The following is a 14,861-nucleotide window of genomic DNA, read 5'->3' on the forward strand; positions in this document are numbered from 1 at the left end:
TTCAATTCTTTTAATTTTTTCAAGATCTGCTTTATGTCGATCTGTATTCTAGAAGATATCTTTAAAAGTATGTTTTCAAAATGGATAATTACTACATGAGTCATTAAACAATTATTGCCAAGAGTTTCCTATAGACCTACAGTGTATTCCAATTACTGATTCTTTCTAATATAAAAAATATAGTAATTAAAATTTTTTTCATAATAAAATTTAGATTTGAAAGGAAAGACTAAAGTCTAAGGAACAATTCAACATTTAGAATTTTGTTATAAATGTAACTTAATCCAAATAGTCACATTTCATAAAAGTAATAAATCATAATGCTTAAAAATAAACTTATACTTCATATTTTAAAAAGTAATTACTAGTAAACATCTGAAACATGTTAAAGTATTTCATCTTACAAATGGACACTGGCACTAAGTTACCTGACCTCAGTCAGTCACATTTTGTATGATCTCCCAGAAGCCTGATACATTTTACATGGTCACAGTTTTAATATTTCTTCAACCCTCTAAAGGCATGTCATTATAACTATTCTTACAGATGATAAACAGATTATGTCCTTTTTAGAAGTAGACCATTCAAGCATAAACCCAACAAGTATTATTTTTAAACACAGAACCAAGTCTGTGCACAAATCCCCAACACACTCAACTCACATACCTCAAGCAACAGATAAAACTCACTCTATCTACCAAAGCATCACCACCAACAACAAATGAAATTCCCTGGTCTCCTTACTGCAACAGAATTTTAACTTCATCAAGTACAAGTAAAGGTACAGAAAAAAGAATCCATAGTTTTCATTATTGATAAAAAATCATCACATTCTACCTATACAGTGGTTTCCTGCCAACATCCCAATCATTTAAAGCCTTTGAGGAAAACGAAAACCAACAACGACAATAAACTATGGGATTTTTTCAGGATTGTGGCTTTGTCCCTGGCACTCTAAAAATAGGCACTGACCTCAAGGCATCAGAGGGCAATATAATAGTGCTCAGTTTTAACACTTTCAGATAGAATAAATCTGTACACTAAACAATTGCTTTTCAATTTCCTCAGAAAAGTACTGGCAGACCTTCAGCTGTATGGTACAGAGTTCCTAATAATACCACTGGAACATGAAAAGTGCCTGGAACTGTTTTACAAACTTTAAACCACACTGGAGGTTACAACTAACTCGTCAGAAACAAAAACCAACTAGGAAACATTTCAGAATCAGATGCTTTATTTCCCACTTCTCAGTTTTTCCTACCCTAAAATGCTAATGTCTAACTTGCCTCAATGTAGCAACCATTTTCTCCTGCCCTATTTCCCTATATAAAATTGTTTTTAAATAAAGCACTATTTAGTAACATAAATATATCTCTATGTTCCCCTCATTCAAGAATCCTAATCTGAAAGACTGAAAATGTAACTGTTTTCCAATAACTGTTTAGGTGTGAATTGGAACCTGGGAGCCTGGGCACAGTGCACCAGTGGGTAACTGTATGGTACATAGCCCAACAGCCACCATGAAGTCATCTTGGGCTGTTTCTCTATGAGCTCATCGATTTAGCTCCTCCTCCATCAAAGGTGGCTTTGAAGACACAAGCCATAGTAGCCCACTGCCAACAGTCATATAAGTGTTCTGGAGACCAAGTCATAGTGCTGGCCAGAGAAGGTGCTCAGCAAAAATCTGAGCAGACTGTTGAATCCCATGAAGTTCATTTAGTGACTAAAGGGCAGCTTGCAATGAAAATGGTCATCTTGGAGGATACTGAGCCAAGTGTGGGGTGCAAGCTGTTGCACAAATGACCCATTAATGGAGGCCTAAGGTCCATGCCAACTTGGCTGTTTAAAAATGTTTATTTTCTGGCTAATCCCATTCCATTATATTCCCTGGTCTCGGTCAGATTTACATATCGCTTAAGGGTAAGACCTTATCTTCACAAACAACTCTCCAGGGTAGGAGTATCCAAAACTGGTAGGGGGAGGACCTATATTTAAGAGTCTTGTCTCTTTCAGAATGGACCTTGGTAATCAACCATGAAGCTCTGAGACAACTCTCAGGTTAATATTTTTCAAATACATTGTTGATTAAGTAACAGCATCAGGTAAGATTGTACTGTTGAAGTACTATCAATTGGGTTACACCAAACCACTTCAGAGTTTTCGTACAGTATGATTTTCTATCTGAACAATTGTACTTTGCCAGAGAAGAAGCAGAATTTGTGACTTCTGATTCACAATATAGTCTTGCTTTACTTTGAGCACTTTGAAAGTTGTGGAATGTGTTACAGTCTCTCACGTTCCGGGTTTACGGAATTGTCTGTATTGGAGAAAAGAAGCCTGACTCTCCTTCCTCCTGTTTATGCTTATGTTCCTTCTTGCCCAGTGGACAAACACAAAAACATGTTGGAAGAGCTTGAAAATAGGACACAAAATTCACCTAGCTCACATCCCAATGCCCAATCGCCTCTGTTTTATTTCCTCAGGTGTTTTCTCTTTTTCTCAAGATCAAGGGAGACCAAGGGTCAAAGCTATCGCAGCTGGACTGAAAGCTTGTTAAGGTGATTCCATCTTCAGAAACCTGTAAGCCTGGGCTGCTTCCTGGCTGGGCTGCTATGGGCACCTCTTTTTCTGCAGGTGCTGCAAATACCAGATATTTGCATGACCAGAGAAATCTTGTCTCCACTGCCCTCTGGGGAACAAAGGAGGCTCTATATGGGCCTAGATTCTGCCGGGTGGCCAGGTCCTGGGTGGCCAGGCGACTTACCTCCCAGAGATGCTGCGTGTTCCTCACGGCCCCGGCCTGCACCTTCTCCGGGGGTAGGAGCACGCCCTGGAAGGGCCCGATCCAGGTGCCCTGCTGGATCCTCTGTGCCGCGCAGATGCCGTAGGCCAGGCCGGGCACGGTGCTGGTGCACAGGCACACCTCCCTGGGCAGGTCCCGCAGCCACTCGGGCAGCTCCGGCGGGGGCGCGGCGGCCGCGGCGCTGCTGGTGCCCACGAGCCGGCGCAGCGAGTGCAGCGGCCCGTGCATGGGGCACTCGCCGTTGCGGTTGTCCGCGCACATGTCGCAACCTGCCGGAGACACGCGAGAGGGAGGGGAGGAAAGGGAGAGGGTTAACCCCTGGTAAACCCCGAGACAACAAGCCTCCCCGCCCGGGTGAGCCACCTGCGAGGGAGGTGACGCTGCGAGGGCGCCGAGGCGCCTGCGAGGGAGAGGTGGACTCGACGCTCTCCCTTGGAATTCACCGGGCCCAAATCTGTCTGGTACCGGGTCGAGACCCCGCGCGCCCTCCACAAGCCTCCGGAGCCGTCCTCCAGCCTGCGGATGGCGTCGTCGTCTCCAAGGAACCGACGGGACAGCTGGCGGCTTCTCCCGGCCTCTGCCTGGCTCCCCTCCCTATTCTCCTTCTCACCCTCTCCCCTATTCTCGCTCTGCGGGGTGTTTCGAGGTGTCTTTATCGTTGTACCAGGAGGGAAGTGTCTCTCGACCCATCTGGAACCTCGGAGAGATTCTACCTTGGTGGAATCTTGGCTGTGTTTGGTTTTCCTTCCTTTACGAAGAGATTTTCAAAATCACCAGAGCAGGCGGGCGACCCTCCCCGCCACCCCCGGGTCCTCGATCCGCGCTCCGCTCCCGCGAGAAGGTCCATGAGAGGGGGCGGAGCCGGCCGTGGCCCGGTGGAGCCGCAGTCCCGCACCCCAGCCACAGAGGGCGCCCTGGCGCTAGGGTCTCTCGAGCGCTGCGGTGGTCCCGGCTCTAGTGGAGCCGGTGGGAGACAGGGGGATGCTCTGGCGGGTTTGGGGTGCCCTGTGCTTGCGTGCAAGCTCTTCCCCGAAGCCCCCCACCCCCGAGAAAAAACGAACAGCAAATGTAATGATCAAAATAATGGGTCTTTAATGATGAAGATAAAGTTTCCTTGGAGAGGGCCCCAAATCCCTCCCAGACGGTTAATACCGAGGCTAAATGCGATTTTTTTTTTACATTACAAACTAAGTGAGAGCTTTAGTGAAGCCTTCAGAGCAGCCAGAGCATGAGGGGACCACCCCTCTCCCAGCCCACCGCCCCCCCCCCCCTCAACACCCGCAGCCTCACACACACACTACACCCTCTGGGGCGGCCGGCCGAGAACGCCTGGTATCCCTCGACTGAAACCCGGCAGGAACAGGCCCGGCAGCCGCGGAAAGCAGGCCTGCGGCGACCATGCTGTCGGATCGCAGCGCCCTCCGGGTTATTAATGGGCCTGGCGGAGCCGCCGTGTCTGCGCCCCGGCTCGGCGGACCTGCCTCTGGGACGCGGTCTCGGCGCCCGCCGACGACACCGGCCTCTCTGGCCCAGCCTCCCTGGGGAGCCGCGGCGCCCCTGCCCAGCAGAGCCCTGTGGCACTGGGCCTGATGTAGGGCGAGCCCCGACTGGCAGAAATGGCACGATCTGGGCAATAGCGGATGCGCCAGCACTGGGCGACGGATCACACTCTGGACACTTGTGCCCAGCCTTAGTCACAGCTGGTCCTGGTGGATGGCCCTGGGTGTACTCTATCCGTGCTAGAACAACTGAAATGCCCAAAGAATTCGTGACAAGTGAGTCATGGAGCAACCTTCGAGGAACATCTGATGGCTACCCAGCTTGGTGAGTGATCCCCTATTTTCCTCAATTACTTCACAGTGAACTGAAGGTTGACTACATGAGCATCCTATCTCAGTGAAGAAGGGCTCCAGCCCTCTGTGCCTCCCCCTCAGCCGGCTCCTAATACACTTCTCCCCAAAGAGCCCAGAGAGTGAGGGGACCTTTATCTGGAGCTTCTTGAGGGTGTCCCCAGGCCTCTCAAGTGGAAAGTAGCAACCTCTTTCTGCAGGTTGTGAAGTGACCATGCCCCTTGGACTGCCGTCACACAAAGGACCTCTCTTTCAGCAACACAAACTAACCATCAAAACTGTGCCAGGCTATGCTTTTGACCCTGGGGCCTAGATGGAGGGAGGTACTCTCAACTCCTCCAGAATGTACTCAGTTCTCACACCTTCGCAAGTTCCTGATTGTGAAAAGAAAAACTTTAAGAGGAAGGGGGCATGGAAAGAAAGACAATAAAAACTCACAATTACCAATTACCTATGTGCCAGGCACCCATCTTCAACCAAACAGCCACTATATTATTGTAATATCACGATTCCCATTTTACAGATGAGGCAAGTGAGGCTTTATGAGCAATATAACTTAACCAAGGACCAGAAACTTAGAAAGGGGCAAAGATTCACCAGCAGGTCCACCTGACTCTAAAAGCCTCCAAATCTAGAGAGCTAAGATTAATGAAAGCCAGGAGAATTTTATATCCAAACTTGTAACTCAATCAATAGAATTGAAATATTTCACTGAAGTCACTATTTGGCGGCAGTTGTGTGTGGGGGGGGGAACGCTACAAAAGTGTTGTAGCATGATTGAATTAAAGAGATTTCTCTCTTTTCCACACTCTGGGGTTTGGGGAGTTTAACTTAAGAGGATGATTTGAAAAGTAAGATGATAATGTCCATAATTTTGAATTTTAGTGCCTAACTTCAGAAATGGCCTTTCAGCACCTTAGCAGAAATAGCTTAAAACAAATGACAATAAGCAAAGGCAATATGCCCGTAAAAGTAAAAATAAATCACCCCGGGGATTTGATTAACAGACCTTTCCTTTCTAGTTGGCTCAATGAAACAAAGTGTGAGAAGAAAGAGCATTTGGTATTCACTCCCCAACAGTCCATACCAGAGATTCTGTCAACCTACAAGATTACCACAACCTGTAACATCATACCAACTACATCAGCAATAAAATAAGAAGCAAAGGTGCCAACTCCAGCCACCACCCACACAGACAAGCATATTCCTGTTTTTTGTTATGCATGATAGAGTATGCCTAGTCGTTTTTCAAAGGTGTCCTCTAAAGCACTTCTTCAACTTAGGAATTTTCATTTGTCTCCGTGAAGTGTTAAAACAATAGTAGCACTCCGCAGAGTGACAAGCAGAGGCTCTCCCAATATGTCGAAGAATACTTGCAGGATAGGCAATGCCAATCCACTGTCTTCAGTCCATCCAATAGAAGTTATCATCATTTATAAACGACTTCATGCTATTTCAAAATATTCCACCCCAAAAGCTGACCAATTACGTCAAAATACAGGTTATCCTAACATTACTGTTTCTTAATAGAAACAGCTTCTGTCACTGAAAATATGTGACTTCTGACGTATGTCTCAAGAGTCCCAAAGGAGCCTAAGAATGGCTAAAACAAGTAACTGATTACCTGGGGTTGACAAATGTGGCCCAAGTGGACAAACATTCTAGATAGCAAGCCAGCAACACCTTCTAGTGTCTTCTAGATAGCAAGCCACCAACACCTACATGAAAAGATTTGAGGGAGAAGTGGGCTAGATGCCTAAACTACAGATAAAAAATAATATATATAATACATGTGACAGCATTCTAGGCCAAACAATACATAATATGTTTGATTTCATAAAGAAGAGGCAAACAAATGTTCCTACTGTCTCTTAGGATCGTGAGAGATATTATACTCTCCAAGCAAGATATTTGGAAATGCCATTATAGCACTGGGGAATATGAGATCATGGTCTCTATCTTGAACAGATCTTTTAAAGTTCCTGTTTATTGGTCTCTGAATGAGGAGGAGGTATCACTAAGTTAAAGACTTGTTCACGCACTGACTTCAAAAGGCCAGACCGAGTGGAGTGAAGAACTGACTTTCACTTCGCTCCTTATCCTTCTGTACTGTTTGGATGGTTTTACAAGAGCACGTGGGGCTCCTGTAATTGAAAATGGATCTCTTTAAAGGCAAAAGGGGCAAAGGAGGCCAGAGTCCTCTGGTATCTCATTTCTCATTCTAGGAAAGGTGAAATATACAGCGTTCCAGGGCCCTTCGACAGGCGCGTGTGGGCGCAGGCGGAGCGGGGACCCCTGGGGACGCTTCCGTCACGCTGGGCCTTCGCTCCCGAGAGCCTCCCCGCCGCTTTCTCCTGCCCTCACGCGTGCTCGGGACAGGGAACTGGGGAGCAGCTGAAAAGCCTGCCTCCCCGCCCGGACCGCGGTAACTGCAGAGCTATAAATTCTCTGCGACCACCGCCGAGGTCGCCGCCCTCTGTCCTGAGGCCAAGCCCCGTGGGGCTGGCGCCCATCGATCCCTGCCTGGCGACGGCGACGCGGCCCCGGGAGTGCCGCCTGCTGGCAGCTCCGCCTGCTTCGTAGCAGGGGTGGGGCGCGGGGTGGCGCGGACCCTCAGGGTCGCCGAGGGGGTCAGCAGACACGGGCCTGGGGCCGGAGGAGCGCAGTGGCCGGGAGTCTCCCGCACGTGGGTTCGACGCCCGATTCCAGCGCGCACTCTCCTCTCATCACGCCGGCTGGCTGGGATGGTGATGGACCTTGCGCGGGGTGGACGCCGGGCCCCTCCGCACTTAACCGGAATGTGGAAGTCCTCGCCCCGCTGGCTGCCAGGGATCGGCTTTCTTACAAGACCAGACGTGATCGCCAGCACCCGCACTCCGGCGCTCCCGCCACCGGCCCGGCCCCCTTCCTCCCCTGGGAAGGGGTCTTCTAGGCTTCCCGGAACCGGGGCTAGGAGCGAGCGGATCCAGAGGCGAGGCAGGCCAGGAAGGGGAGCCGCCAAGCGTGGTCTCGGCCTCCGCGGGGTGGCCCAGCTCGCGGGGAGCCTTCTGCGGGACTCTTTCTAGGCGGGTTTAAAGCTTTGCCCGCGAATCACAGCCGCGTCAGGCTTCCGCTGCTCGGCCTGGCTGCCGGCTTGGCCCTGGGACCAAGAGGGAGAGACAAAAGGGGGAGGGAAAGAAAGAGGAAATGTGATTTTTTTTTTTTTGTCTCCCGATGACTGTATCAATAAATTAAATGGGAGCGCCAGTGTGTGAGGGCGAGAGAATATTGCGCAGAGATAAACCTCACCGGCCCCTGCCCCTGCGAGGCCGCCATATACAATGCGCAGATGATGAATAGGAGGCGCGAGAGGAGATCGAAGCGGGTCTGGGCCGGCTCCACTCTCTCCTACAAAACTATAGGGCAATTAATTGTGGCTTGTCCCCTCATCCTTCATCTCCTGGTGGCACATATCGATGGAGATTACTGCTGATGGACCATTTTATCACCTTAAATAAACAGTCGCCACCTCTCCTAACCTCAATCTAATATATGGCTCTATGTTCAGTTTCAGAGCACTAGATAACGGATGATGTAAAATAGCTAAATCATGTGTGTTCCGGGATGGGGCTTGGGCCTGCACACAAAAAGCAGAAAAAGAAAAAGAGAACGACACAAAAGCCCACACGCTGACGCCGAGCCGCCTCCCTCCCACCGAGGACCGGGTCTGAAATCTAAGTCGCTCGAGGGCCACTGACAGTGAGGAGTAGCGCAGCGAGCGTGTCTTGGTGTCAGGAAGATCCCACTGGTTGGGTTACTGGGCTCGGGAGCTTCCCAAACAGGATCTGCGTTTTCCAACTGGGTGGGAAGAGATTAGGGAAGGTCAGAAAACACTCACTCTCCTTTTATCTCTTCGCCCTGACCTCTCAACTAAACAAACCCCAGCTTTCTTTCTCTCTCCAGTATCTCTCCCCAAACCCTCGGAAAGGATGGCGCTACCAACAGGGGAGCCTCAACTCAACAGGGGCCCCAACTCCTACACCTGTGCCCGAGCCAGTGCTGTTCCCAGCGCTGTTCCTTGCACAGCGGGGCTCCCCGAAATGTCTGAAGAAATAGAGACCTCCTGCTGAGGAAGCTGCGGAATGCCCCGACTCAATTCTCCGCAGAGAGACCCGGGACAGGCTTAGCCCCCTCCTCTCTCCCAGGTAGAAGGGAGGATGATCTTAATCAAAAATTAAAAAGATATGAAGAGCAAAGTGGCTAGGCCAGCCGTTTCTGAACAAACATAAGCATTCAGCGCGCCGCTTGGCTGCTGCTCAATACCTTCCTAGAAAAGTGACAAGGTCTCAAACAACGCACTGGGCTCCCAGAATCCAAGAAGAGGCTGCCGCTGCAACAGAGCCTGACGAAATCAATGGCGTCAAGCAAATTGTCAGCAAATGAGGGCAGTAATACAAGAAGAGGATGGAAGGTCCCCCATCTCCCATTTACCTTACACAAGTCCCACCTGACTTTAAACAGATGCAAGAAGAGGCAACTAAGCATTGAGTGGTTCGGTGGAAAGTGTACTTCAATTATAGAATAACTTCATACACAGAGTTAGATATATACTAGAAGAGCTCACCGGGCTAGGCTGTATAGTTTCTGCTGTTTTTCCGTCTTTTTATGTGTGAAACAGAGCTGCAACACCCTTCACTATGCCTTCCCTATGGCAGTTCCCACAGATGCCAATACAGTTTCAAGAGAAAGGAGTGCTACTGATTGATTCACAGGTGTTACTGCCTTGGTGATCCCAGGCAAGTTACTCTTCTAAAGGGAAAAGACAAGTTTGGAGGTGCCTTTGCCTTGTAAAAAGAACAGACAAAACGACTCAATACTCTTTTACATACAAAGTAATAAAAATGAACCAATGCTGAGTGGTCACTTCACAGAATTCTTTTAGAGGGAAAGGGCAATAGACTAAAAGGAAAACTAAAAAGATCTGTGCATGATAAATTAATAGGTGATTCCCTCCTGTCCATCTCTCACCCCACCACAACCTGGGAATGGGGTGAAACTGTTTTTCACCATCTTTCAAGTGATAATATCAACTTCCTCTGCCAAGGAAAAAAAGTTTCCCACTCTATGCATTTCTGATGTGTTTTGATCCTCTAGTTAGATTAAACTCAATTGCTTCTCACTTTGTCTTTGCAAAACACATCTCCTGGTTTCAAATGAGTCCCTACTCTTGCCCAGAGAGGTTCCTGGAAGCATGGCACACCTGGTCTCCTGGCATTACACAGCCACCCAGCTCAGCTTTCTATTTTCTTTCTCAATTGTCTTTTAATTAGAGAGCAACATGAAGTGTAACTCTAATAGGGGAATCTGACTTCCTTTCTTTCCTGTCTTTGCCTCTGCACTTTGCCCACTGAAGCAGTCCAGTCAACTCAAAAGGAGATATCAGAATATTAACACAATAGAAGTAATTTAAATAAATCACAATTCATTTCCTCCAACCAGGAAAAATGGTACCTAGACAATAAACTGGTTTAACAGTCACATTATTAATTAGGACTCTGTCCCAGTTCTTTCTCTGATTAGTCCAGGTTTTTCTCTGATGAAAATGCATTAAACCTCAAGACTGCATTGTAAACACTATGGGAAGCTCAGCATACAGACAGGGATTTGGGGCTGCCCTGCTGGTGTCTTTTCCAGCACTGACTCAATTCAGAAGAAAGTCTGCAAGTTTGATGAAGCACTCTCAGCCCACAGTGACTATACTTCACTGAAAGAAATACCTTTTTAGTAAAGTATTAGCTTTTAATATTTTTTAAATAGAAATGCTTTGAAAACAACACCATCAAGGAATTCAGTAGGTGATAAGTTTTTTTTTTTTTTTAAGTCCATTCAGACAACATAGCTTTGTAGCATTTTCTGGAACTCTGAAATACAAGAATTTCCTTAACTGCAGAACAAATTTGAATCAAAACCCTCATTGTAAACCCAATGCTTTAGCCTCAGACTCTAGAAAGGAAAAAAGTAAATACAACTGCTCTTCTTATTAACAATAATTATCTCCATTGAAACAATTATTTCCAACTATTATGAAAAGGTTAATACATCTCAATCACCAGGGTCATTCCCACTGTTTTAAATCAAAGTAATAAATTTGGGAGTCCTTTCACTAACTAAAACCTGTAGTTATTTTGTTTTTACAACGAATTAAGAAGCTTGCAGGATGGTAGACATTCTGTAAAAAGGGACATGATCAAAATAGAATGATCATACACATTTGTAATCAACTTTGCTGACAGAGAAGCTAGATGAAGGAATGAGATGAAGAAAGTAGCTGAGTGTTGCTCTTTCAAATCCTGAACTGCTTTCAACCTAACTTTCTTAACCTGCTTTAATGTTCTCTCCTGGGGTCTCTGGAAATGTATTTGCAACTTATTACAACACAAAAAGTGTAAACATAGCATAACTTCTGAAATGGCCAAAAAGAATCGGATATAAAACATAAATAATACATTTTTGGTGTTCATTTAGAGTTTTACTTCAAAGCCTCAAAATGGAACTACACCTGTGATAAGGGTTTGAAATTGTGAATACAGGAAGGGACGCTAGAAGAAAACTGATGCTAACTTAGGCATTTTCCGTTTACTTGGGGACAAGAAGAATACGCTTCTTATACTAAATTACTATTACCCTCATTAAAAAAAAAATGTGTGAGCCCACAAGCGTGGCTACGGACTGTAAACGTTTGCAGGATCAAGGGTGCACGGAGAATGCGGGATCCGCAAGAAACGACCCTGGCCTGAAATCAGAAATGTTTTCTCACTAAGTAACTGGCATTTCTTTTTCTTTTCCTTCTTTCCTAAAATAAATAGTAAACTTAAGAATAATGCCTGCCTGCAGGGAGAGACTGACCCAGTGCCATCCAAAACTCCTACTAGAGGTCCGGCCAGCCAGCAGCTCCCTGCTGGTCCCCCGACAACCCCACGGTCGGAAAATGAACTGACACAGTTAACCCCAGAGGTAAGATAGAGAGAAGGAGAAATCAGCCCTGGAATCCACGCTCCCCAGAACCGCTGAGAGTTCCTGTCTTGTCCCTCCGAAGGCCAGACCAGGCCGGTCCCAGGGCACTCCCATCGCGCGCTGCTAGAACCCGCCCGGCGCCGGGCGCAATATGCCGCGGCAGGGCGGCGGTCTGTGCTGCTCGGTCCGCAGGAAAACTGGGTTTAAAGACTCGGGACTGGGAAGCAGGGAATGAGAGAAGGGGCAAGAGGAAACCCATGGGGGCCACCCCGCCATCCTAGCCGTTCTCCTTCCTTCTCTAATCCAGAAAACTTTGGTCACAGTGGTTAGGGAGGTACAGGCCCGCGGCCCGGACAGCCAACCACCCGGGGTCCCCCTCATCTGATGCGCCTCCTGGACGGGCGCCCGCGCTCGACGGAGCCAGCTCCCCGAAAGAGAGCGTGAGAGCTGCTGCTACGTACGGTTGTTGGGGTCGCTGGTGTGCTGGTTGAGCGGGATGATCTCCATGCGCTGCTGGCCGTACAGATAATAGTCCAGCTCCTCCGCGCTGCAGCGGAAGCGCGGGGCACCCCGGCCGTCCCCGCCACTGCCTCCGCACTTGGAGGGCCCCGGGCCCGAGGTGGCGCCGAGGCACAGGTCCTTGGGGGGCAGAGGCTCCGCGGCGACGGTGGCCAGAGGCGCGAACACCGGCAGCTGCGCCACCGGCAGGGCCGAGAGACCCGCCAGCGCGGCGGCGGCGGCGGCGGCAGCGGCAGCGGCAGCGCAGGAGGAGGCAGAGGAGGCCGAGGTGGAGGAGGAAGCCGGAGTGGACGAGGCGGAGGAGAGCGAGGCCGGCCGCGGGCGCAGGCTGTCTGGCTGGGGCTCAGCGCGCTCCGGGGGTGGCGGCGGCTGGAGAGGCTGTGGTGCGCCCAGGGGACCCGCGGCACCGCCGCCCTTGAGCGGGCCTCCGCCCCCGTGCGGGAAGAGTTGCTGCCAGTGTTGCAGATAAGCTGGGTCCACTTTGAGGAAGGCCGAGCCGCCGGGGTCTCCGGGCTTCAGCATGTCCAACGATTCAAGCTGGGGACAGAGGGCAAAGAGATGGGTGCGCGTGAGCCGGACTCAGGGCCTGGTGCGAGAGGGGCGGGGAGGACCGCAGCCAAGACCCTGGAGCGAAGAGTTTGAGTCCTTGCCTCCGCCGGCGGCAGCCGGGTTTGGCGGCTCCCTCTTCCCAACTCGGTTGGGGCGCAAAGTTTACTCTGAAGCCGCGGCTTCGCGCGAGGGTAGCTATGTGCACCCTGCCTTGCCTCCCGGCCCGAGGCGCCCAGCTCCCACCCTGCGCTGTCGAAGCCCGGCGAGAGGGCGCCTTCCCCGCGGAACTCCGCGGCAGGACTCAGCCCCCGCCCTCTGCCGGCGCTCGAAGCCGACCCGAGCCCGAGTGGCGCAGCGCCTGAGCCGCGCTGGCCTCCGGCGCCAGGAGGCGGGACAGTCTCGCCCACCCCACCCCCCCGCCCCCAGCGCGGGACCTCCAGCCTCCCATTTCCGCGGCCCAAGACCCTCAGCCCTAGATGAGCTACGCTTACCCGAAAACTCGGAGCTGCCCGGCGGGTTTGTGCGTGCTGTCTTGGCGAGCGTGCAGGAGAGTGTGCGCCCCCGGTACGCTACATGCCCCTGGGCAGCGCGGGAACAGAGCGCTAGAGATCCGGCTCCCCGGGACCCTCCGGGGCCACAAGCCAGGGATGTGGTGGAGGCCTGCGGAAGGCGTGAGAGCAGTTACTCCGAGCGCGGGAGTGCGGGGCGGACCAAGGCGCCGGACCGAGCAGCGGCGGCGGGCTCTTGGCCGCTGCCGCGTCCCGGCTCCTCCGCTCCACGCTCTGGCAGCCTCCCGGCTGGACACGTGGGTTTTACGACAGCACAAAATACAAGTGTGTGTGCATGTGTGTGTGAGAGAGAAAGAGAGAGGAGAGATGGGGGTGGGGGGAGGCGGGAGGCAGGCCAGAAGAACCAAGGGGAGGGGAGAGGGAAGAAGGAAGTTCTAACTCGGGTGTACCCACACACAGCTCTTGCGCCTCTCTCGCACAAATACCCCCTCTGCCCTCCCACCCCCCGTTTTTTTTTGGCGTGACGTCTCCGGTTCGCCTGTTGTCTCTTTCTGCCCATGATATATCTTTTCTAGGTGCCGGCTCACTGCCCTGGTCCTGGAAGCAGTGGAAACGCGGAAACCGGAACGCATCTCGGCGCTCGCTCGGGTGTCGGCATCCGGGCTAGCGCGCGCGGCCGGGCGAGTGGGACCAAGTCCCGGCAGTGGGTTTGCGCTTTTGCCGGCCTCAGTTTTTCTCAGGAGTACTGCTGGGTGCCAGAGTCGACTAGCCCGCCACGCAATCTCTAACATAAATCTTGGTGGAGGTGGGAGTGAAGGGGGAGTCCAGGGTGGGGTGGGTTGCAAGCTGGAATGAAATTCAGTCGGCAATCGAGAAGGCTGTCTTTGAGAGGTGGAAGACGTGAGACCGAGAGGGTCTCTAAAGGGCACCGGTCCTGGCGGGACTCAGGCCAGGCCGCAGGGCTGAAAGGAGGCTGCAGTGGAGTCTCACAGAGCCCAGCCCTCAGCCCACTCGCTTTCGAGTGCTCTTCCTGGGAGGCTGGCTCCTTCTCCCTTTTGGCATGCAAGGCAAGTATCCCGAGCTACGTCTGTGGTACAAGTGCTCCGGACACAAGCTAGGCTTATTTGCCTTTGGCTGCCCCCAGAGGGGTCTCTCGCCCCCAAAACCTCGTGTTCGAGGTGCGGAGTGGGAGCGCAACCCTACCCCCATCTTACTTCCTCCCCGCGCCTCGGACCGTGGCAGCCCTTCCAGGCGTGGTTTCACATCCAAGGATTAGACACCCGCCGCCCCCAGCTCTTCAAGGCATTCACATAAGTCAGGTAGGCAGAGGGCACCGGACTGGCTCGGGCGCTTTCCCATCACCGGAGTTCTGTCCATACCTCACAGAGAAGAAATAACATTCATCTCCCCCACCCCGCAAAAACAAACCAATTTATTTAGCACCTGCCACTCTGAACAATGAATAGCCATTCTTTCCTGATTTCTGCTTGTTTCTTTTTGTCTTCCCACCACTCATTTCTTCTGAGCCTGGGAAACGCGCTGTTTAGACTCTGTCCGGTCTCACGCAGGATGCCTCGGTGCTGGTTGGTACGGAGTTGGACCGAAAATATTTTGACTGGCGTCGCCGTGACAAGGTCA

General features: G+C 50.9%; 1 protein-coding gene across 1 annotated transcript in view; it reads right to left on the reverse strand.

The window, feature by feature from the left end:
• Nucleotides 1-12,687, reverse strand: part of PRDM6 (PR/SET domain 6) — a 110,241-nt gene extending 97,554 nt beyond the window's left edge. Inside the window, exons 1-2 of the mRNA XM_068981417.1 lie at nt 12,108-12,687; nt 2,765-3,072 (exon numbers count right to left, since the gene is read on the reverse strand). Coding sequence (XP_068837518.1) covers nt 2,765-3,072; nt 12,108-12,687 — 888 coding nt within the window. The remainder of the gene's footprint in view (nt 1-2,764; nt 3,073-12,107) is intronic.
• Between the last annotated feature and the right edge of the window lie 2,174 nt (nt 12,688-14,861).

The sequence above is a fragment of the Capricornis sumatraensis genome, chromosome 9 (genome assembly GCF_032405125.1).
Source record: "Capricornis sumatraensis isolate serow.1 chromosome 9, serow.2, whole genome shotgun sequence".
NCBI classification, from domain to species: domain Eukaryota; kingdom Metazoa; phylum Chordata; class Mammalia; order Artiodactyla; family Bovidae; genus Capricornis; species Capricornis sumatraensis.